This window comes from Artibeus jamaicensis, unplaced genomic scaffold (assembly GCF_021234435.1).
Source record: "Artibeus jamaicensis isolate MK-2021 breed Jamaican fruit bat unplaced genomic scaffold, CSHL_Jam_final contig_585, whole genome shotgun sequence".
NCBI lineage: Eukaryota > Metazoa > Chordata > Mammalia > Chiroptera > Phyllostomidae > Artibeus > Artibeus jamaicensis.
Genome location: NW_026521894.1, coordinates 7,946,250 through 7,968,945, shown reverse-complemented (window position 1 = coordinate 7,968,945; position 22,696 = coordinate 7,946,250). Strand labels below are relative to the sequence as shown.

At 36.8% G+C, this 22,696-nt stretch overlaps 1 protein-coding gene and 1 pseudogene across 4 annotated transcripts in view; one reads left to right on the top strand and one right to left on the bottom strand.

Annotated features, from left to right (window-relative positions):
• Window positions 1-22,696, top strand: part of ATM (ATM serine/threonine kinase) — a 170,611-nt gene that overhangs the window by 97,167 nt on the left and 50,748 nt on the right. For all 4 annotated transcript variants that reach the window (XM_053670385.1, XM_053670384.1, XM_053670387.1 and 1 more), the window contains 5 exons: window positions 10,143-10,238; window positions 12,515-12,686; window positions 14,408-14,549; window positions 18,426-18,602; window positions 20,403-20,580. In XM_053670385.1, the coding sequence (XP_053526360.1) occupies window positions 10,143-10,238; window positions 12,515-12,686; window positions 14,408-14,549; window positions 18,426-18,602; window positions 20,403-20,580 (765 nt within the window). The remainder of the gene's footprint in view (window positions 1-10,142; window positions 10,239-12,514; window positions 12,687-14,407; window positions 14,550-18,425; window positions 18,603-20,402; window positions 20,581-22,696) is intronic.
• Window positions 486-1,148, bottom strand: LOC119059252 (ubiquitin carboxyl-terminal hydrolase isozyme L3-like; annotated as a pseudogene).

Below are 22,696 nucleotides of genomic sequence, written 5' to 3'. Positions count from 1 at the left end.
TCCCTCTGGTACATCAGCTGCTGCCTGTGGAAACCCAGCTAGCCCTCTTGCATCTCCTCTGCACACCCTACCTGTCACATTGTGGTGAAGTAGTTTCTTCCATCTGTCTGTTGTTATAAGGCTTCTCTCCCCACACCACTATCTTGACTGAAGTCAGAGTACTAATTTTAATGACGTGTGTTATTTGTATTTTATAAATTTTTGTTGTTGGTATACCCACAATGGACTAAGACTCTCATCATTTAGTTCAGACTCTCATCTTTTCCCATCTAACCACAAAAGAGCTTATAATAGTCTCACCTTAAACTACTCCCACTTTATCCATCCTCTATACCTCTGCCGGAATTTTTCTTTTCTTTTTTAATCACATGAAGTTTAATCAGTCAAATTAATGAAAATATAAAAAATTTGAGTTAGGGTATGGCAGCAGAAATTGAATTTTTGTTGCAAATAATACAGTATCTGGTGTTTCCATTATTGACCAACTATGCAGCAGAAAGAGCAATTGCATTGAATCTCAATTTATCAAGGTCACATTCCATAAACTTCTTGCAAACTTCTGTGGCATCCTTTAATAATGTTTTATCACTTGTTTCACCATGGTTAATTGGAAATGGCTTCTGTCCATCTAATTCATAGAGATGCCCATCCATGTGAACTAATGCAATAAAATGAAGATCTACTTTTTCATCTATACTTGGTGCCTCAGTCTGACCTTCATGGGTACTGGTCTCATGAGTATCTGGCTCATTCTTCAGGGCTCATTGGCACAGACTCCTCCAGGAATCTTCCCAAGGTCGATGCACATTCAAAGTGCATCTTGTCTTTATTGTGGCAATAGCATGGATCAGTCCAGTTGTTCCATAGGCATTGCTTATCGTTTGCTTTATGAAATACACTGATGATGTAACATCTTGTCCCTGACATTTAATTTTTTCTTCCTCTTCTGTTCTGAATGTTTCATACTTTTCTGTAATGGGGAAGAAAAGTAACACTGCACATACTGGTCTTGGGACCATGCTAAGGAGTTCAGGATCCATTCCATATACATCAACAAATTGCCAGTTAGGATGTAGACCTAATTGTTTAAGAAACTAGTTGGTGACCTCTGGATTGGCCTCCAATGGCAGCCAGCATTGATGCTCCATGGCAGCTCCGCCCCACCGCTCTCCAGCTCTAACAGCTGATGCAGCCGTAGCTACTTCTGCCCCCGTGCGCCCTCAGACTGATTCTTCTAAACCCACACATGATTATGTTATTCTGTTGCTTAAAAGGGGTTAACTTTCTGCTGCCTAAAAGTAGCAGGAATTCTTTAGAGCCAGGCATACAAGGCTGTTGCTGCAACTTCTTATTTTTTCTTTTTTATTCTTTTCAACCTTATTTAAATAAAAAAAATTGTCTGATTTTAAACATCATTCAAGTATGTGTGTTTATATATGTATATATGTGTGTATGTGTGTGTTTATTTTTTCATGCTCACCTGAGGACATGCTTAGAGTGGAAGGAGGAAGACAGAGAGAGAAACATCAATGAGACAGAAACATTGATCAGTCACTTGTTATACACACCCCTAGGGGGGCTGAACCTGCAATTTAGGCATGTGCCACATCTAAGAATGGAACTTGTGGCCTCCATTTTATAGAAGGATGCTCCAGCCAGTTGAGCCACACCAGCCAGGGCTATGTGTGTGTTTATATACATACATGTGTAAACATGTTCTAGCACTGTTTTACTTAAAAAAACATTTTTATTTATGTTAATTTGCATTTTGGTTATTATACTATTGTACTTCAGGGAAACTTTTTCTACTCATGTTTTGATTTTTATCTTCGGTAATTTCGTATTTCTATTGTTTTTATTCTGAGTAATTTTTTTAACTAGTTTTAGTTTTAACCTTTTGAATTATGAGTTCCGATTGCATTTGTCTTGAGATCTACATATATGTAAAATGTGAACACTTCTATCTCATAGTATCATTTGTTTGGGTATTTTAGCATTCTAGATATGCCCTGATATAAACACTAGCTATTTGTAGCTACTTCAGTTTGAATGAATTAAAACAATAAAATTTAAAGTTTGATTTCACATCATTAAAATGTCCATACTACCCAAAGCAATTTACAGATTGAATGCAATACCTATTAAAGTACCAATGGCATACTTCACAGATATAGAACAAATGCTTCAAAAATTTATATGGAAACATAAACAACCCCAAATAGCAGCTGCAATTTAGAGAAAGAAGAGCAAAGTAGGAGGGATCACAATACCTGAATTACAAGGCCACTGTAATCAAAACAGCCTGGTACTGGCATAAAAACAGACACATGGACCAGTGGAACAGAACAGAGAGCCAGTAAATAAACCCAAGTCTCTACGGTCAATTAATATTCGTCAAAGGGGGCAGCAACATAAAATGGAGTAAAGATAGCCTCTTCAACAAATGGTGTTGGGAGAACTGGACAGCTACGTGCAAAAAAATGAAACTAGAGCACCAACTTACACCATATAAAAAAATAAATTCAAAGTGGATAAAAGACCTAAATATAAGCTGCAACACCATTAAAGTCCTAGAGGAGAACATAGGCAGGAAAATCTCAGATATTTCACACAGCAACATTTTTACTATTATGTCTCCTAGAACAAGGGACATAGAGGAAAGAATCAACAAATGGGACCTCATCAAAATAAAAAGCTTCTGCACAGCTAAAGAAAACAGTATTAAACTAAAAAGAAAACTAACCATATAGGAAAACATTGTTGCCAGTGATACCTCAGAAAAGGGTTTAATCTCCAAAATATACAAAGGACTCACATGACTCTACTCTACGAAGGCAAGCAACCCAATTAAAAACTGGGCAAAAGACTTGAACAGATGCTTCTGCAAGGAGAACATAGAGAGGGTCCATAGACATATGAAAAGATACCTACAGCGGAGGACTCACGAGAGGCAACCATACATTAATCTGTAAAAAAAAAAAAGATGCCCAGTATCGCTAGCTATCAGAGAGATGCAAATTAAAACCATAATGAGATACCACTTCACACTGGTCAGAATGGCCATCATAAACAAAGCAACAAACAACAAGTGTTGGAGAGGTTGTGGCGTAAAGGGAACCCTAGTGCACTGTTGGTGGGATTGCAGACTGGCACAACCACTATGGAAAACAGTATGGAATTTCCTCAGAAAACTAAAAATGAATTTGCCTTTTTGACCCGGCAATATCACTGCTAGGATTATATCCTAAGAACCCTGAAACACCAATCCAAAAGAACCTATGAACCCCAATGTTCATAGCAGCACAAATTACAATAGCCAGGTGGTGGAAGCAACCTAGGTGCCCATCAGTAAATGAATGGGTCCAAAACCTATGGTACATTTGCACAATGGAATTCTATGCAGCAGAAAGAAAGAAGCTCCTCCTACCCTTTGCAGCAGTGTGGATGGAACTGGAAAGCATTATGCTGAGTGAAGTAAGCCAGGTGGTGACAGACAAATACCATATGATCTCACCTTTAACATGAACCTAAACAACAAAGCAATCAATCAATCAAAATATAACCAAAGACACTGAAATAGAGAACAGGCTGACAGTGTCCAAAGGGAAGACGGGAGGGAATTTCAGGGGAAAAGGGGAAGGATTTACAGGAACAAGTATAAAGGACACAGGGACAAAAACTAGGGAGGGGATGGAAATGGGAGGGACCGGGGAGGGCTGGGTGGGTGGGTGGGCTGGGATGGGAGTAAAAGAAAAGTGTACTTGAACAACAATTTAAAAAATAAATTTAAAAAAATCAAAAAATAAAGTTTGATTTTTTTCATCATATTTGCACATGTCAAGTTCTCAGTAGTAACATGTAGCTAAGTAGCTGTCATTAGACAGTGCAGATTACAGGATATTTCTATCATTGCAGAAAATTCTATTCAACAATGCTAGTCTAGATTGAATACTAGAGGTTAAAACCAAACGTGCTCCCGAGAGTTCTTCTACCTTAATATTGAATGATTTTTGTGTTTCTGTTGTAATTTTGCTGAGTTATTAACTTTTCTGTACAACTTATGACATTTTTCACTCTTTGTTTGCCAGATGTTCTGACCACTTTTACATGGATTTATTTCATAGGGAAGTTCAAATACTGTTTTTTCTCTTCTTTTTAATATTTTATTAAATTTAATGGGGTGACATTGATTAATAAAATTGGGTATGTTTCAGGTGTACAGTTCTGTGACACATCATCTGTACATTGCATGGTGTGCCCACCACCCAAAGTCAAATCTTCTGTAACTATAACTTAACCCCTCTACCCTTCTCTACACCCCTTTTTCTTCTGGTAACTACAATGCTATTTGTCTGTATCTATGAGTTTTTGTTTGTTTGTCTTGTTTGTTCATATGTTGTTTTCAGTTTTATATCCACGTATGAGTAAAATCATCTGGTTTTTTACTTTTTCTAACTTATATCACTGGCATGATATCCTTAAGGTCCATCCATTTCATCTTTTTGTATGCCAGAGTTATATTCTATTATTTATCTATACTATATCTTTATCCAGTCATCTATTGAGGGACACTTTGGTTGTTTCCATGTCTTAGTCACCTTGACAGTGCTGCAGTGAACATACATGTGCATATATGCTTGAGAATAAATGCTTTCAAATTATTTGGGTAGAAGAGGGGTTGCCGGGTCGTAAGGTAATTCTCCTGTTCATTTTTTTGAGGAACCTCTATACTGTTTCCCGTAGTTGCCAAACCAGTTTACATTCCCATGAACAGTAATTGATGGTTCCTTTTTCTCCACAGCCTCTCTAATAATTGTTATTACTTGCCTTGTTGATGGTAACCATTCTAACAGGTGTGAGGTGGTATCTCATTGTAGTTTTGATTGGCATTTCTTTTAATACCTACTGAGGTTGAGCATCTTTTCATGTATCTCTTGGTCATTTGTATGTCTTTTTGGGATAAGTGTCTGTTTAATTGGATTTTTTGTTTTTTGTTGTTGAATTGGAGTAGTTCTTTATATACTTTGTATATTAATCCAGTGTCAGAGTTATTGTTTGCTGCTGTCTTTGCCCATTTGGTTGGTTACCTTTTTGTTTTGTTGGTGGTTTCTTTTGCTCTGTGGAAGCTTTTAGTTCAATATAATTCTATTCATTTATTATTTTTTTTTGTACTTCCCTTGCCTTTGGGATAAAATTCTTAAAATCTTCTAAGACTAAGGTTGATAACTTTGGTTCCTATGGGTTTTTTTCCTGTAATTTGTTGTTTCAGGTCTTATATTTAGGTATTTGATTCATTTTGAGTTAATTTGTATGTATGGGAAAAAATAGTAGTGTGGTTTCATTCTTTTGCATGTGGCTTTCTAATTTTCCCAGCCCCATTTATTGAAGAGGCTTTCTTTTCTCCGTTATATGTTTTTGGCTCCTCTGTCGAAAATTATTTGCCCATATATGTGTGGGTTTATTTTGGGGCTCTCAGTTATGTTCCGTTGGTCTCTGTGTCTGTTTTTGTGCCAGTACAGTGCTGTTTTGATTATTGTTGCTTTGTATGATAGTATAATTTGAGGTCAGGAAGTGTGACACAACCATCTTTGTTTTTTTTTTCCTCAGGATTGCATTGGCTTTTTAGGGTCTTTTTTGAGCCCCTCCAGATCTGGTGATTTTTTTTTTGTTCTATTTCTTTAAAAAATGCTTTTGGGATTTTGATAGGAATTGCATTTAAATCTGTATATTGCTTTGGTTAATATGGCCTTTGTGACTATGTTTATTCTTCTAGTTCATGAACATGAAATATCTTTCCATTTTTTTGTGTGTCTTGTTCAGTCTCTCTTGATGTCTTGTAGTTTTTTAGGGTATAGGTCCTTCACATCCTTTGTTAAGTTTATTCCTAGGCATTTTATTCTTTTTGTTGCATTTAGAAAAGGGTTTTTTCTCAGGGGGGTAGGGTTCTGAAATTTTGATGATAGTATAAGCAGATGGCGATGAATTTTTTCCCCAACAAATCTAATGAAGGTCCAGTAGGGCATATACATTTAAGAAGATGCTCCTAATTTGGCCCTGAAGCTTCCTCCTGAGGGAGGCTAGTTCTCAGCTGCCCACTGCATCTTGGGTAAAAACCTAGGTGTCTGTGCAGACTGCATTAAGCAGACAGCCTATCAGAGACAGGACAGATCCCCTCAGGCTCACTCTAAGCAGCCTGTGGGCTTTCGAGTCAGCTGGCAACACTGGGTCTTGCTCATATTAGTGGTAGTCAGAGCTTCTGGGTGAAGTCCTGGGCCTGTCAGAGATGTTTCCTCTTGATTCTCTTGCAACTGTGTGCAGTACGAATGCAGATGCCCTGAGAGAGGAGATCTACTGGTATAGCAGGGGTCCCCTGGACTTCCTGGGGAAGGCTTTGGCTGGCTTCTCCATAGATGCCACGTCCTCCTCAGACTCATCCCAGTCCTTTGCTCAGGTGGGGCAGTCCAGGTTGCTGATGGTGATCACAGGACTGTGCAGTTGGGTTGGTTGCCCTGAACTGATTCTTGACTTTGCTGTCACCAGCCGGACCAGTTTGCTTCATTCAGCACCTTTTCTCTCTGCTGGCCTCTGCAAGTGCTTCTGGTGGCCCTCCTCCCAGAGCTTCTTCTGCTCCTACTTGAATCGCTGCCTGATCTCCTTGGCTGCTCTCTTCTGCTCCACCTTGCACTATGGAAGGTTGTCAAGTTCTTGCACAACTTTTCCTTGTGGGAGCTGAAAACAAGACACGGCTCTGTTATCACCATCTTGCTATAACTCTTGTTGTCGCCCATAACCAGGAGGCCTGGGTTCTCACTCGCCGAAGCCAAGGAATGCAGTGGATTTTCATTTATTTTGTATCTTACAACTTTATTGTTTTGGTTTATTGTTTCTGATAGTTTTTTGTTGGAGACTTAGGGTTTTCTATATAAAGATTCATGTCATCTAGAAAAAGTGACAAGTATACTTTTTCATTCCCAATTTGGATGCCTTTTATTTCTTTCTTGTGCCTGATTGCCCTGGCTAGAACTTCCAGTAGTACTGTGTAGAATAATAGTGGTGAGAGTGGACATCCCTGTCTTGTTCTTGAGCCTAGAAAAAATCTCTCTCTTTTTCACCATTGAATATATTAGCTGGGGGTTTGTCATACATGGCCTTTATTATGTTGAAGTACTTTTCTTCTGTACCCATGTTATTAAGTGTTTTTAATAATCAATGGATGTTGTATCCTGTATAATTTTTATCCTTTGTTTTGTTAAGGTGGTATACACATTGATTAATTTGAAGATGTTGAACCATCCTTGTGCCCTGGAATAACCTCACTTTATCAGTGATGTATTATTATCTTTTTAATGTATTGTTGTATTTGATTTGCTGTTATTTTGTTTAGGATTTTTGCATCTGTATTCATCAGATGTACTTGTCCGTAGTTTTTTTGTGTGTGTGTTACCCTTACCAGGTTTTGGTAGTAGGGTTATGTTGGCCTCATAAAATATGTTAGGAAGTATTGCTTCTTCTTCATATTTTTGGAAGAGTTTGAAAAGGATATATTTCCAGTCATCTTTGAATGTTTGATAGAATCCAATAGTGAAGCCCTGTGGTCCTTGACTTTTAACTTTCGTGGAAGTTTTTTATGATGGTTTCAATTTCCTCACTGCTGATTGGTCTGTTTAGATGTTCCATATCTTCATGATTCAGTTTAGGAAAGTTATATATTTTCTGGAACTTACCTATTTATTCTAGGTTATTGAATTTGGTGTCATACAGTCTTTCATGATATTCGTGTATAATCCTTTGTATTCCTATAGAGTCTGTGGTAACTTCTCTTTCATTTTTGATTTTGAGTCTTTTTTCTTTTCTTCCTTACTAAGTGTAGACAGAGGTTTGTCAATTTTATTGGTCTCCTGAAAGAATCAGCTCTTTGTTGTATTATTTTTAAAAAGATTTTATTTATTTTATTTTTAGACGGGAGAAAGAGAGGGAGAGAAACATCAATGTGTGGTTGCATCTCACGCATCCCTTACTGGGGACCTGGCCTGCAACCCAGGCAAGTGCCCTGACTGAGAATCGAACCAGCGACCCTTTGGTTCATAGGCTGGCACTCAGTCCACTGAGGAACACTAACCAGGGCTCCTCCATTAATCTTTTGTATAGTTTTTTTCTTTCTATTTCATTTAATTCTCTACTTTTTTTATTTTTATTTTTTATTCTTTCCATCCTCACTTGAGGATAGTCCTATTGATTATAGAGTAGGGGTAGAAAGAGATAAAAACATTGATGTGAGGGAGAAACATCTATAGGTTACTGGGGATTGAACCCACAAGCTAGGTGTTTGCCCTGATCTGGATTCGATTCCATAACCCTTTGGTGTACAGAACGACACTCTAACAAACTGAGACACCTGGACAGGGCTGCTTTCATTTTTACCATTTCCTTTCTTTTGCTGATTTTAGCTTGTTTTGTTCTTCTGTTTCTAGTTCTAAGATGCACTGTTAGGTGTTTAATTGGGATTTTTTGATACAGGCTCGTAATGGTGTAAACTCCCCATTTTTTTTTTAGTACCACTTTTGTTGCATCGCATGAGTTTTGTGTTGTCATTCTCACTTGTTTTTATATATCTTTTGATCTCACTTTTTATTCCTTTTTTTAAAATTTTTTTATTGATTATGCTGTTACAGTTGTTCTATTCCTCCCCTTCATTCCCCTCCACCCTACCCCCCCATCCCCACCAATACCCCCCTTTAGTTTATGACCATGTGTATCAAGTCCTTTAGATTCTATATTTCCCATGCTATTCTTGCCCCCCCCTTCTATTTTATATCTACTGTCTATGCTACTTATTTTCTATACCTTCTCCCCTCTTCTCCTCCTCCCACTCCCCTGTTGCTAACCCTCCTTGAGATCTTCATTTCTATGTTTCCACTCCTGATCTAGCTGTCCTTTTAGTTTGCTTTCATTTTAGGTGTGGTTGTTAATAACTGTGAGTTTGTTGTCCTTTCACTGTTCATGTTTCTTTAACTTCTTTTTCTTCGATAAGTCCCTTTAACATTTCATATAATAAGGGCTTGGTGATGATGAACTCCTTGAATTTAATCTTATCTGAGAAGCACTTTATCTGTCCTTCCATTCTAAATGAAAGTTTTGCTGGATAGAGCAATCTTGGTTGTAGGTCTTTGGTTTTCATGACTTGGAATACCTCTTTCCAGCTCCTTCTTGCCTGTAAGGTCTCTTTTGAGAAATCCACTGACAGTCTGATGGGGACTCCTTTGTAGGTGACTGTCCCCTTAGCTCTTGCTGCTTCTAGGATTCTCTCCTTCCCCGCTCTGACCACGCCCCCACATACAGCGTCACAACCCAGCGACCTGGGAGTCCAAGGAGCCGCTTCTCACACTTAAAGGGCACGAACAGACCAAAAATGGTGCAGGAAGATCTCAAAGCCTCAGAGCCTATAGATCTAAGCGATGAAGAAATAGCAAAACTCTCAGATGCACAGTTTAAAACACTGGTCATCAGGATCCTCACAGAACTGGTTGATTATACCCACAAATTAGACAAATATATGAAGGCGAAACTAATTGAAATGAATGGAATTGCACAGGGCACCAATAGCAATGAAAAGGAAACTGGGACTCAAATCAATGGAGTGGACCAGAAGAAAGCAAATAATGGCCAAACAGAAAAGAGTCAAGAAGCAAGAATTCAAAGAAGCCCTGGCTCATGTAGACTCTCAGTCGGAGAGAAATGATGTTTTTCCTCTCCTCTCTTATGAGGAGAGTCATAGGAACCTCCAGGACATCTTTAAATGCTCCAACATCCGAATTATAGGGGTACCAGAAGGGGGAAAGGCACAGCCACCAGCTGAAAACTTATTTATTCCTTTTTTTATCCAGTTGTTATTTAGTAGCTTGTTTAATCTCCACATACTTGTGTTTTGTTCTATTGCCTTTTGCAGTTGACTTTTAATTTTAAAGCATTGTGGTCAAAGAGTATACTTGGTATCACTTAATATTTTTGAAGTTCTCATGATGTAAAACCTTTTAAAAGAACTTTATAAAAAGTTTTCTACACAGATAATTTTAATATGTAAGTACATTGTAAAGAAAAGTGTCTTCTCCATTATAATTTAATTTTTTCAAAACTTCTCCTAGATAACCCACAAGATGGCGTAGTGGTGAAGCTAGTTGTCAACTTGCTGCAGTTATCCAAGATGGCATTAAACCACACTGGCGAAAGAGAAGTTTTAGGTAAACTATTTGGCTGAATGACTATGAGGGGTGTTTTTTGTTGTTGTTGTTGTTTCAGTGGTCATTTCATAATATTTTTAAAACTAGTAAAAGCTTGTCACTGGGGATATTGGGGAAATTGTGAGATGCTAGCTCAGTAGTATTTCTCTTTGGTTCCAGTATCACTAAGCCGCCCTCCTTTCATATTTTTCTTTCTTAGACATTTATACACACACACACACACACACACACACACACACAAAATATGTATATTTAATGTATATATATCAAAAACTTACTGATACATGTACACAACTGTCAGTTTGAAAATGCCTGTAAATAATTTAGGGAAGTGAGATACACCTATTTGTAGCAAAGGGTCAAATAAATTGACTTCTTATATGTATTATAAATGACTGGTATTTAATTTTTTATATAAAAAATAAAAATGAGGGCTTGGACTCCTCAACTAACGTCAAATATTAAAACTGTATTCAAGTTTTTTACCATCACTGTTTGGGAGTAACCTAATGTAAGATAAAGAGCCAGTATCTTGCCAAGTGTACATGTTTAGGTGTGATGTTCACAGGAGGGAAACATGGCTTTAAAATCAGGTTGAAGTTGTCGTGACAGCGTGCTTCAAATACAAGGTGGGAAGAATAAGAGCTGCTTCACAAATCTTACTGACTTTCAGAGGAGTCTTTCTTAACTTCTCATTGAGAGTCTGACATTTAGAGTACTTAATTTTTTGTAAATTTTTTACTGGAATATATTTTGTATCAGGTAAGTGTACAGATCATTAGTTCATAACTTAAAGAATTTTTACAGGCAGAACGCACCTACGCATGTCACACCCAGACCAAGAAACAAAACCTATCAGCACCCTAGAAGTTTTCTTTAACCAAGAAATTTTCATCTTTAATTTATAAGTAGCTTAGTGGATTGAACGTGGCCTGTAAACCAAAAGGTCACTGGTTTGATTCCCAGTCAGAGCACGTGCCTGGCTTGCAGGCCAGGTCCCCAGTGGGGGACACATGAGAGGCAACCACATATTGATGTGTCTCTCCCTCTCTTTCTACTTTCCTTCCCCTCTGTCTAAAAATAAATAAATAAAATCTTAAAAACAAAAACAAAAACAAAATTTACCCTTTTGTCCATAGTAGCACTGGTTCTGGGGACAAACTGCATTTGCTACAAGAGCCCTAAGTGGCTTTCCTGTGTAGATGAAATCTTTGTACCCATGACTAATATCATACTTAAGGATAGAAGATTGAAAGTTTTCTCCCTCAAATCAGAATTGAGAAAAGGTTGCCCAGTTTTACCACTGCTATTCAACTTTATATCAGAAGTTTTAGCCAGAGCATTTGGACAAGAAAAGAGAAAAATTATTCAAATTGGAAAGGAGTTAGTAAAATGATCTCTGTTTATAGTGTGTGTGTGTGTGTGTGTGTGTGCATGTGTGTGTGTGTGTGTTTGTAAAAAAATCCAACATACTCTACCAGAAAGCTACTATCATAGAGCCAGTAAATGGATGTAGCAAAGGTGCAGGGTAGAAGATCACACAAAATTCAGTAGTGATTATGTACATCAGCACTGAACAGTCTAGAAAGGAAATTTTCTTTCGTTTACAATTTAATTTTTAATAGCATCTAAGAATTAAATACTTGCATATCTATTTAATCAAAAAGATAAATGACTTATACACATTTTGTTCGTTAGAAGTGAGTCACAAAGGAGAGTCCACCTAGAGAAGAATTAGGCTTCACCTTTTGAAAGGACTATTATACATTTGTGAACATATTTTAATAATTTCCACCAATACTAGAAAAGAGCTTGAGGGATTCCTCTGCCATGCTAAAAATGTTCTTTCTTTGTCTGGGTAGTGATAACACAGATGGCAAGAAATCTTATGTGCGTGTGCTTGCACACGTTTGTGTATGAGTTTTTGCTGAACTGGGTATTTAAGGTTTGTGGTCCTTATGTGTACTATACTTAAAAATGTGTGAGTTTTGAAGTCTGTTGGTACTCTCATATTGTAGCTATGTTTAAATTTTCATTTTTAATACCTATATTCTGTTAGTATTTAGCCCTTGAATATAATTTTATAGGGAAAATACTGTTCATATGGATGGTATGTAAAGGGAATGATACAGTATTTTGTAGCTTGTTTATTTAGTGTTTGAGAAACAACTCTTCAGGGATGACAAAATGGTTTTATATTTTGGAAATTAGGAAATTTTCATTGTGTGTATGCTCCCTTAGCTGTAACTCTACTGAGATGTAATTTCTACATGTAGAGGCTGTTGGAAGCTGCTTGGGAGAAGTGGGTCCTGTAGATTTCTCTATGATAGCTATACAACACAGTAAAGATACATCTTGTGCCAAGGCCCTTGAGTTATTTGAAGCTAAAGAACTTCAGTGGACCCTCACACTGCTGACCTACCTGAATAATACACTGGTGGAGGATTGGTGAGTACTGAGTGATAGTTTATTTCTGGTAACATTTACTTAATCTGACATTCATGAATGATATTGCACATAAATTAAAGTTTCCAGTACCTTTAAATTTTTCCCTTTTAAGTTGCCATACTTTTCTTTCAGTCTCAAGTATTTTAATGAAAATAGTTATATTTTTATAGTGCATGAAATTACTGAAACCCTACTATGTACTAGACATTTAATACAGTGATGAATATACTAGACAAGGTTTACGTGAGATTCCAGTGAAAGTAGACTAGACAAATAGATAATTAAAAAACTGCCAGATAGTTTTACATAGAACATTAAGTATGGAAATTCAAAGTAGGATATTTGGGGCATTTGTCACAATCAAATGTTCCACTCTTCTCAGCTAGACTATTTTGATTCCTTTAAAATAGATTTAGAGTAGAAATTTTACAACTTAAAACTTAAGCTAGTCAGTTATCTTTTATTCATTTATTCTTTGCTAAACAAAATTGTAACAGCTATTATAACAGTTTCAGCTTGGTGGTTATAAAAAATTTTGTTTGCTTTCTCTGCCCCCTTTTTTATTTATCTATCTATTATTTATTTATTTACTTACTATATATTTGAGCACCTCATCACCTTTTTTTCAGTGTGGGTTCAAAGAATTTTTGCCCATACTGGGCATCTATTTAAGGTCAGTAGGTGTTTTGCATCTGTTTCCTTCCAAACCCTCCCTCCTTTTTCTTGGGTAATAAATGATTAGCAGTAATGTCTACCTGCCATGTTTTCATTGTTGATTTAATGGATGTGTACCTATTTGGTTGCTGTTACAGTAAAAAGCCTGGCATTTTTTTTGCCACATTTTATAGTAAAAATGTTCAAATGAACAGCAAGAGTTGAAAGAATTTTATAGTAATACCCATATACTTAACACCTATATTCTACCTGGGATGGAGCCATGGTATGTTTTTAACATAGAGCCAGCAAGACTTACTGATTACTGACTATGGAGAAATAGGGAAATAGGAGGAGAGGATGAATCCAGGTTTAGGATTTATGTTTCTGTGTGAGTTTCTGAGCCTTTACTTGATAGCTCATCATCATTTACAGTCATCAGGCTTTTGGCCCTTTTTTGTTAAATATTATATTTCAGTGCTCTTGTATTACAGCCCTCCCTTTCCTTCCCGCCCCCCAAAAGAGAAGGCCCTTCACTGTCTTATTAGCGGTTTTAGATGCCTCATGTCGTGATCCTCGGGTAGCTTCTGATCACAATAAGTGTGCACTTACTGTGTGTTTAAAATTGTTCTAGATAATAATTTTATCCTCTGGAGGGAAATATCATTCTGCCTTACCCCTGATTATTTCTATTTCTTGAAGAAAATATAATCAAAATATTATTTTCTTAGGTGAATTATTATTCTCTCATTCTTATTACTCATTTTTATTAGTCAGTGTTATTTTACTTATATTTTTATGAGTTCTTTTAATTTTCAGTAGTCATAAACTTTATTGAAGGGAATTGCTATTGATGAATAACTTAGGTTTACTCAAGAATATTAAAAATCCTCTGATAATTTTGGCTGTGACGTAATATAATTTTATTGATGTAAAATTTCCTAATAAATACAATATTTTCCTAATGATATACATTTTACATTTTAATTTCTCATTGGAGATTGTTTAGTAGTTATCAATAATAGTTGATATACTTTATAGGGTTCTGGATTATATCTGTTTTTCAGTGTCAAAGTGAGATCAGCCGCTGTTACCTGTTTGAAAAACATTCTAGCCACGAAGACTGGTCATACTTTCTGGGAGATTTACAAGACGACAGCTGATCCCATGCTGGTCTATCTACATCCTTTTAGAACATCAAGGAAAAAGGTCTCTCAAATAATAAATGTTTATTGAATGTTTGCTATTCTAGAACAGTGCTTTGGTTGTGGGATGGGAATGTCAAGTTGCTTAAATAGTATTATACTAACATTTAACCTTTTTTAGAAATAATTCCAACTGTACTTCCTGAATACAAGGCGTTTTTGTTTCTAATTATGGTAGTGTGGAAAAGCTGAGAGACATAGGTAGCCTAGAGAAGTGATGATTGATTTGGGGAAAGGAGGAGTTCTTACTCTCAGCATTTTTTCTCATGAGTAAGAAACCCTGACTCTGATCCTGTAAAAGTTGTTGCTCTGGGGTATGCTCTGGGGTATGGTTATTAGATATTGACGTCAACAAGCAAGTATTTATTTCCACAGCAAGTTTAAATATTATAATTTCCTTCCAGTGAAATATAAGATGACCTATAGATTTCTCCCTTTTTCCATGTTGGTATCATAACAAGACTCCACCAAAAGTACTGTGTGAAGGATATTTAATACCTCTTGCTTCTCCTTTAGTATAAACATTCCTGTTTATTTTTAAGTATGTTTTATTGATTATGCTATTATAGTTATCCCAATTTTTTCCTTCCCTTTATCCACTCTCCATCCTGCACCCCCCACTGTCTCTCATTTCCCCCCCCCTCTTAGTTCATGTCCATGGATCGTACATTTAAGTTCTTTGGCTTCTCTACTTCCTATACTGTTCTTAACCTCTCTCTATTTTGTACATACCATTTATGCTTCTTATTCCCTGTACCTTTTCCCCCATTCTCCCTCCTCACTCTCCCTGCTAATAACCCTCCATGTGATCTCCATTTCTGTGATTCTGTTCCTGTTCTAGTTGTTTGCTTAGTTTGTTTTTGTTTTTATAGTTTCAGTTGTTGAGGATTGTGAATTTGTTGTCATTTTATTGTTCATAGTTTTGATCTTATTTTTCTTAGATGAGTCCCTTTCACATTTCATATAATAGGGCTTGGTGCTGGTGAGCTCCTTTCGTGTTACCTTGCCAGATATGCACTTTATCTGCCCTTCCACTCTAAACAATAGCTTTGCTGTATAGAGTAATCTTGAATATAGGTCCTCACTTTTCATCACTTTGAATACTTTTTTTTAATGTCTGGTTTTGCTGGCCTCATAAAATTAGATGGAAAAGATTCCTCCTTCTTCTATTATCTTTTTTTCCTAATATATTTTATTGATTATGCTATTACAGTTGTCCCTTTTTCCCCACTTCACTCCCCTCCACACCCTCTCTCACCCACATTCCCCCGCTTTAGTTCATGTCCATGTGTCATAAGTTTTTTAGCTTCTACATTTCCCATACTATTCTTGCCCTCCCCCTGTCTATTTTTTACCTACCATCTATGCTGCTTATTCTCTGTGCCTTTTTCCCCTCTCTCCTTGTCCCACTCCCCTGTTGCTAACCCTCCATGTGATCTCCATTTCTGTGGTTCTGTTCCTATTCTAGTTGCTTGCTTAGTTTGTTTTTGTTTCAGGTGTGGTTGTTCATAATTGTGAATTTGCTGTCATTTTACTGTACATGTTTTTTATCTTCTTCTTCTTAGATATGTCTCTTTAACATTTCATATAATGAGGGCTTGGTGATGATGAACTCCTTGAACTTGACCTTATCTGAGAAGCGCTTTATCTGCCCTTCCATTCTAAATGGTAGCTTTGCTGGATAGAGTAATCTTGGATATAGGTCCTTGCTTCTCATGACTTGGAATACTTCTTTCCAACCCCTTCTTGCCTGTAAGGTCTCTTGAGAAATCAACTGACAGTCTGCACTCAGGAACTCAGCTAACAGGGAACTCCTTCGTAGGTAACTGTCTCCCTTTCTCTTGCTGCTTCTAGGATTCTCTCCTTCATTTTAATCTTGGCTAATGTAATTATGATGTGCTTTGGTGTGTCCTTTCTTGAGTCCAACTTCTCTGGGACTCTCTGAGCTTCCTGGACTTCCTGGAAGTCTATTTCCGTTTCCAGATTGGGGAAGTTCTCCTTTATTATTTGTTCAGATAACTTTTCCACTTGTTGCTTTTCCTCTTCCCTTTCTGGTACCCCTATAATTCGGATGTTGGAACATTTAAAGATGTCCTGGAGGTTCCTAAGCCTCTCCTCATTATTTTTAATTCTTGTTTCTTCATTCTTTTTTGTTTGGTTGTTTCTTTCTTACTTCTGGTCCACTCCATTAATTTGAGTCCCAGTTTTCTTCCCATCACTACTGGTTCCCTGTTCATTTCCCTTTATTTCACTTAGTGTAGCTTTCATTTTTTTAATTTAATTTGTGACTAAAATCAACCAGTTCTGTGAGCATCCTGATCACCAGTGCTTTGAACTGTGCATCTGATAGGTTGGCTATCTCTTCATCACTTAGTTGTATTTTTTCTGGAGCTTTGATCTGTTTTTTTGTTTGGGCCATTTATTTGTTTATTTGTTTATTTTTTGTTCTGGCTTGCCTGTTATGCAGTGAGGGGCAGAGCCTTAGGTGTTCAGCAAGGTAGGGCAACCCAGTTGCTGGGTTGTGACACTGTATGTGGGAGAGGGGTCTGAGAGGGAACAATGGCACTTCCTTCGCTTTCTCCTGGATTTCAGTCCCTTCCACTGCTCCCCTCAAGCAAAATGGGCCCTTCTGGTGCTGATTCCCATGTAGGTGGGTTTGTGTACATTCTAGGACCTTGTGGGTCTCTCCAAGGAACTCTCCTGTGAGGCTGGGAGTCTCTCCCAGCCCCTCAACTTCCACAGGTGTTTTTAATCAGTGTTTTGAGGCTTTGTTTCCTGGTGCTGGAACCCTGGGTTGTGTGGTCTGTCTCGCTCCTCAGTTTCGCCTGGTTTATCTGCGTGTGAATATTGGATTCCTGGTTTCACAAGCCACCATCTGCACCAGGCCCCTCCACAATCTGCTGCCTCACTGGGTTCTGCCAGCCACCACTTTGCTCCCCCCAGAGTGTTCCAGACACTGCTTTTTTGCTGCAACCTCTCTCCGCCTGGCCTCCCGATTCTACCCCTCCAACTGGTCTGGATGAATGTGTCTTCTTTAACTCCTTGGTTATTGGACTTCCATACAGTTCAATTTTCTGTCAGTACTGGTTGTTATTTTGTTTCTAAATTTTTGTTGTTCTTATTTTGGTTGTGCAAGGAAGCACAGTGTGTCTACCTACGCCCTCCATCTTGGCCAGAAGTCTCCTGTTTTCTGAAAGACTAGATTATTGGTTTATTACAAAAGGATGTAACTGAGAAACAGTCAGATGGAAGAGATGCGTAGGACAAGGCATGGGGAAGAGCATGAAATTTCCATGCCCTGTCCAGGTACCAGCACCCTGTAAACATTGCTGTTTAATATTTTCTATTCATAAAATGCCTGAGAAATGTACGATTGAGTTTTTACCAATTTAATTTCAGGTTATATACCCATCATCGAAATAGTACTTTTAATGTATCATAAATATAATTTTGGTCTTAGTAAAATTAGTGCTAATATAAACTATTAATAAAACTAGTCATGTTAGCTGTAAAACACTACAGTTGTAACATTTTAAAATCTTATTTCATCTTGAACTCAATTCTGTGTAATAGATTTGGACTGGTTCTGTACGTAAGAAGATGAGGCAGAGAGTTTGTGATCTGTGTAATTTACTGAGTGAGCCAAGAGTAGAGCTCATTCTCTGCTGTCTAGACCAGTGATTTTTAACCAGACTAGTCTGCCTGTTTTGTAAACATAAATGTATTTAAAATTTTAAAGGTAACCCTGGCCTCCAGATTTAAACTGTATATAGTTTTATTGGAAAATAGATTTGTTTATGTTTGAGTGTTTGCTTTCCATGGGAAATGTAAAATGTATTTCTGATTACCTTACTTATATTTCTGATCACTTCATTTTCAGTTTTTAGAAGTTCCCAGACTTGGTAGAGAAAGCCCTTTGGAGGGCCTGGATGACACAAGCCTGTGGATTCCTCAAAGCGAAAACCATGACGTTTGGATAAAGACACTGACTTGTGCTTTTTTGGATAGTGGAGGCACAAAAAGTGAAATTCTCCAATTACTAAAACCAATGTGTGAGGTAAAAATGACTACTTGGTCTTGCCTCATCCCTTTCTATCTTTCCTTTTTTTCATTTGGCTTTTCTCTTAATAGTTTTCTTTGCTTGTCCCATTCCATTTGGCTCCTTTGTACGTGTTTGCAGCCTATCACGTCTGCAAAAAGAGAGCTGTGATACGGGTCATCTTCCTCATGCAACATCACTGCATTCAGCTGTTGTGAATTCTTCCAACAGGACATGTTTATGTAGCCACTACTTTATGCAGCAGGTTTCAGCTGTGAGGTCCTTATATACTGGATGAGTTCTAAGGGGTACATGGAGCAAACAGTTAAAATTCTGGTGACTGTAAATATTTATGTTAAGCAGAGGTCTTTCTTTTTTGTTTACTCTTTTTTTATAAGGTCATTGTTATTTTCCCTGATATGCCTTCTTCAATGAGAAAAGGAAATGGTGTAGCAATTAATATTGCTTTTTTATTTTTGAAAGTATACAACAGTTTATTTCATTAGAGAATAAAGGTACATACCAAATCAAATACGAAGTTATGTTACATGCTTGTATCAAATATGTCATCCTGAACAGCACTCTGATGGTGCTCCAAGACTTTAAAATCTGCTTAATTTATGGTACTGTGAAGGCGATTCACCAAAGATATGAAAACAACATATCTGAGAAGGTCAAGCATCCACCAATTACAGTTAGAGAAGTGAGCATGTTGGTAAGGCCCACTCACTGGGAGCAGTTACAACGCAGTCTTGGGTTCTCACAGAGCAAGTGTTGACAGCCAGTCATCACACTCTCTACAGCGCCGCTCTGTGCTCTACCAGGTCAGCGGAGTGAGACCTGGGACATGCCCATAGTTCATTCCTCAGGAGTGAGCACACCTAGGATGTTTATAGAAGTCTGGCTTTGGGCCGGAGGACAGAATGTTCCAAATATACATTTGTGTCCACCTCAGTTCCTAGTTCTTTAAATTTTCTGTTACCAAAACTGGCTTTTGGCCTTCTCTTTAGTTGAGCAAGGAAATTGGTAATCTACAGCATGCCTTGTGTGTGAGGCCTGTGATGAATATATGAAGGTAGTTTTTTGGCAGAAATAAGGTCAAGTACTGTTTTAATGTACTAGATATATTAAAACGTTTTTTAAAACTTGGGAACATACCACAAATAAGTACTCAAATTTTATACCCCGAAATTGGGGATTTTTAAAAATAAAACATTTTAAAATGGTTGTTGTAACTCATCACTGAGTATAGCAAATGTGAAAAAATTAAATTTTCAACATTTTTCTTAAATGTTGATCCCTATTTTTTATATATCAAATGTAACAATTTCTGTTATATTAACACTTTGCAACTTTAACATTTACAGCAGTGACATAACTTCATTGTAGGCAATATTCTGTTTCATTATATGAAAAAGGCCTAGACTGGAAATGAGCAATTAACATTGTAGCTAACCACATGTATTTTATATAGATATTCTAGGTATGTTTGAATTTTTTTCTTAAGACATCACTGTGGTATGCAGGAACAAGTATAAAGGACACATGGACAAAAATAAGGGGAGTGGAAATGGAAGGGAGGTGGAGAGGGCTGGTGGTGTTGGGCTGGGATGGGAGTAAAAGGCAGAAAACTGTACTTGAACATCAATTAAAATGTTTAAGAAATCTGGTATGCATGTTTTTTTGTATGTTTTTAGCAGTATATTGAATTTAATGGCATATTCACCTATCAATTTATTAAAAGCTTATATAACAATAAAATAGAATAAATTTTTAATTTTTTTTAATTTAAACTATTGGTATGTTTGTGTATTCCAGGTGAAATCTGACTTTTGTCAGACAGTACTTCCATACCTGATCCATGATATTTTATTAGAAGATACAAATGCATCATGGAGAAATTTGCTTTCTACACACATTCAGGGATTTTTCACTAACTGTTTCAGATATTCCTCACAGATGAACAGATCCACAACCCCTACCAGTTTGGATTCAGGTATTCTGTTAAAATTCTCACATTTATACTGTTAACATCTCAGTTCTTATCAAGATACCTTGTGAGCTTAATTTCATCATCTCTAAACATCTATTTCTTCATCTATAGAATGGAGGTAAAACTTGTAGCAATTTTTCAATGAGATGGTGTTATATATAGCACCTACAATAATACTCGATGAATAGTGTTCCCTCAGTAAATTTTGGTTATTAATAATGGAGCAACTCACTGAGCATTCAGTGTGTGTCAAGCGCTGTACTTGGCACTGGCACCACAGGTGTGAACAAGGCTCACCCTGCAGTCTGGCAAAGGGAAAGCGGACACATGTGCAGCCAAATGTTATTACAGGTGCTGTGTTGGAGTTAGGATGGAATTTTCATGTTAAAGCTCTGACCCACTCATTTTTTTAAAGCATCCTTTTTGTTACACAATAATTTATTGTGGAATGTAGAAAAATTAGTAAAAGTTAACAAAATTAGCCATAGCTTTCTTATCTATAGTAATGACAGTTAACATTTGATATGTATTTTTCCAGTTTTTAAAAAAAACTTGAGTTATACTTTATTACTTTTAAAACCTATTTTTTTTCATGCTATAGTATTTCCTATGTTAAGTATTTCCTATGCTAGGAAGAGGTCATAGCAGGAGCAATTCCATCAGGAATTGGGTTCACATTACATATAGATGCATAATTGAGCACACATTGTAGGTCAGGTTTTCAAACTAAAATTAAAAAATTCATAGATCTTTAATGTTAACTTACTCTCCTTAGTGTATTAACGTATTTTATGTGCAAACGTAAAACTAGGTACAAATTCATTTACTGTATTTTAAGACCAATACAATTATAAGAAAAGTATTAATTTAATATTAATGTTTTCCGAGACTTGACTATTTACTTTGGCATACACCATGATTACTCAATTCTCCCAATGTTTTTTGTTTTGTTTTTTACTTTTACTAGTACAAATTTAATTTGACATGATGGTGATGGCATTTAAACTTCACTTTGCTTCATGTTTTATGTTTGTTCTTTTCTATTGGCTAACAGCAATTACAGTTCTACTATTTCAATGATTATAAACATAGATATGAATGTCCATTCTGTGGTTCTACTGGATTATAAGTTGGTCATGTAAATGGTCCAGAATACGCTTATATGAATTTTGTTTAGGGTGCTGTAATGAAAGTCCTAAAATAAAAATTCTCATAGAGACTTTGAAAAGTATCCAGAATATATCTCCTTTTGTTAATCTGGGAAATACAGGTATAAGTATTCAAAGTTACCAGTAAACACTTAAAAATTAAATATTACACAATGTAAAGCAGTATTAAACATAATTTTATCCAAGTTTAACAGAATCACTACCTGTGATAACCTGATAATTTATTATCATGAACATGGTCAAGAGTTATTTTTTTCACTTTTATTTTTTGTACATACACATCTATACTACAAACATTCAAAGGCAAAGTCGGCCAATTTTATTATATTTCTATGGAGAGTGCCAATATTGCATTGCCTTAACTGAAAATTCAAACCTTGTATGTAAAATTTCATTACAAAAAGGAAAGTAAATACAGATTTCTATCAAATTAAATGGTTTATCTTTTCTGATATGTCCCTGCCTTCACTTGAATGTCCCATGTGCACCTCATACTCAGCTGTCAAAAGGGAAAGTTACTGTCTTCATTGTCTCCCCCCAGCCTGCGCCTCTACGTTGTGCTCTTCATCAGTGGCATGCAGTTGCCCAAGCCAGGAATCTCTGTCACGTCTCATCTCATTACCAAATTCTGCCGATTCTGTGTTATAAGTAACTTTAGTCCATGTATATTTCTTTGTCCCATTGTCCTTAGTGCTTTATGTCTCTGTGATGCAGCCATATTTTCAGTAGATTCTCCAAGTTCTTTCTTGTTCCAGCACCTCAGGTAGTGTCACTGTTGCCTAGAACAACAGTGTTGCCTCCTCTCCTGCTGGACCACTTCTCTTCTTTCAGATCTTACTTCTTATGTGACACTTCATTTGTTGAGATCACATTCCTTTCTATACTCCTCTAAGGTATTTTAAACTTTTCCTCTCATAGCATTTATCACATTGTATATTAAGAGTCTCTCA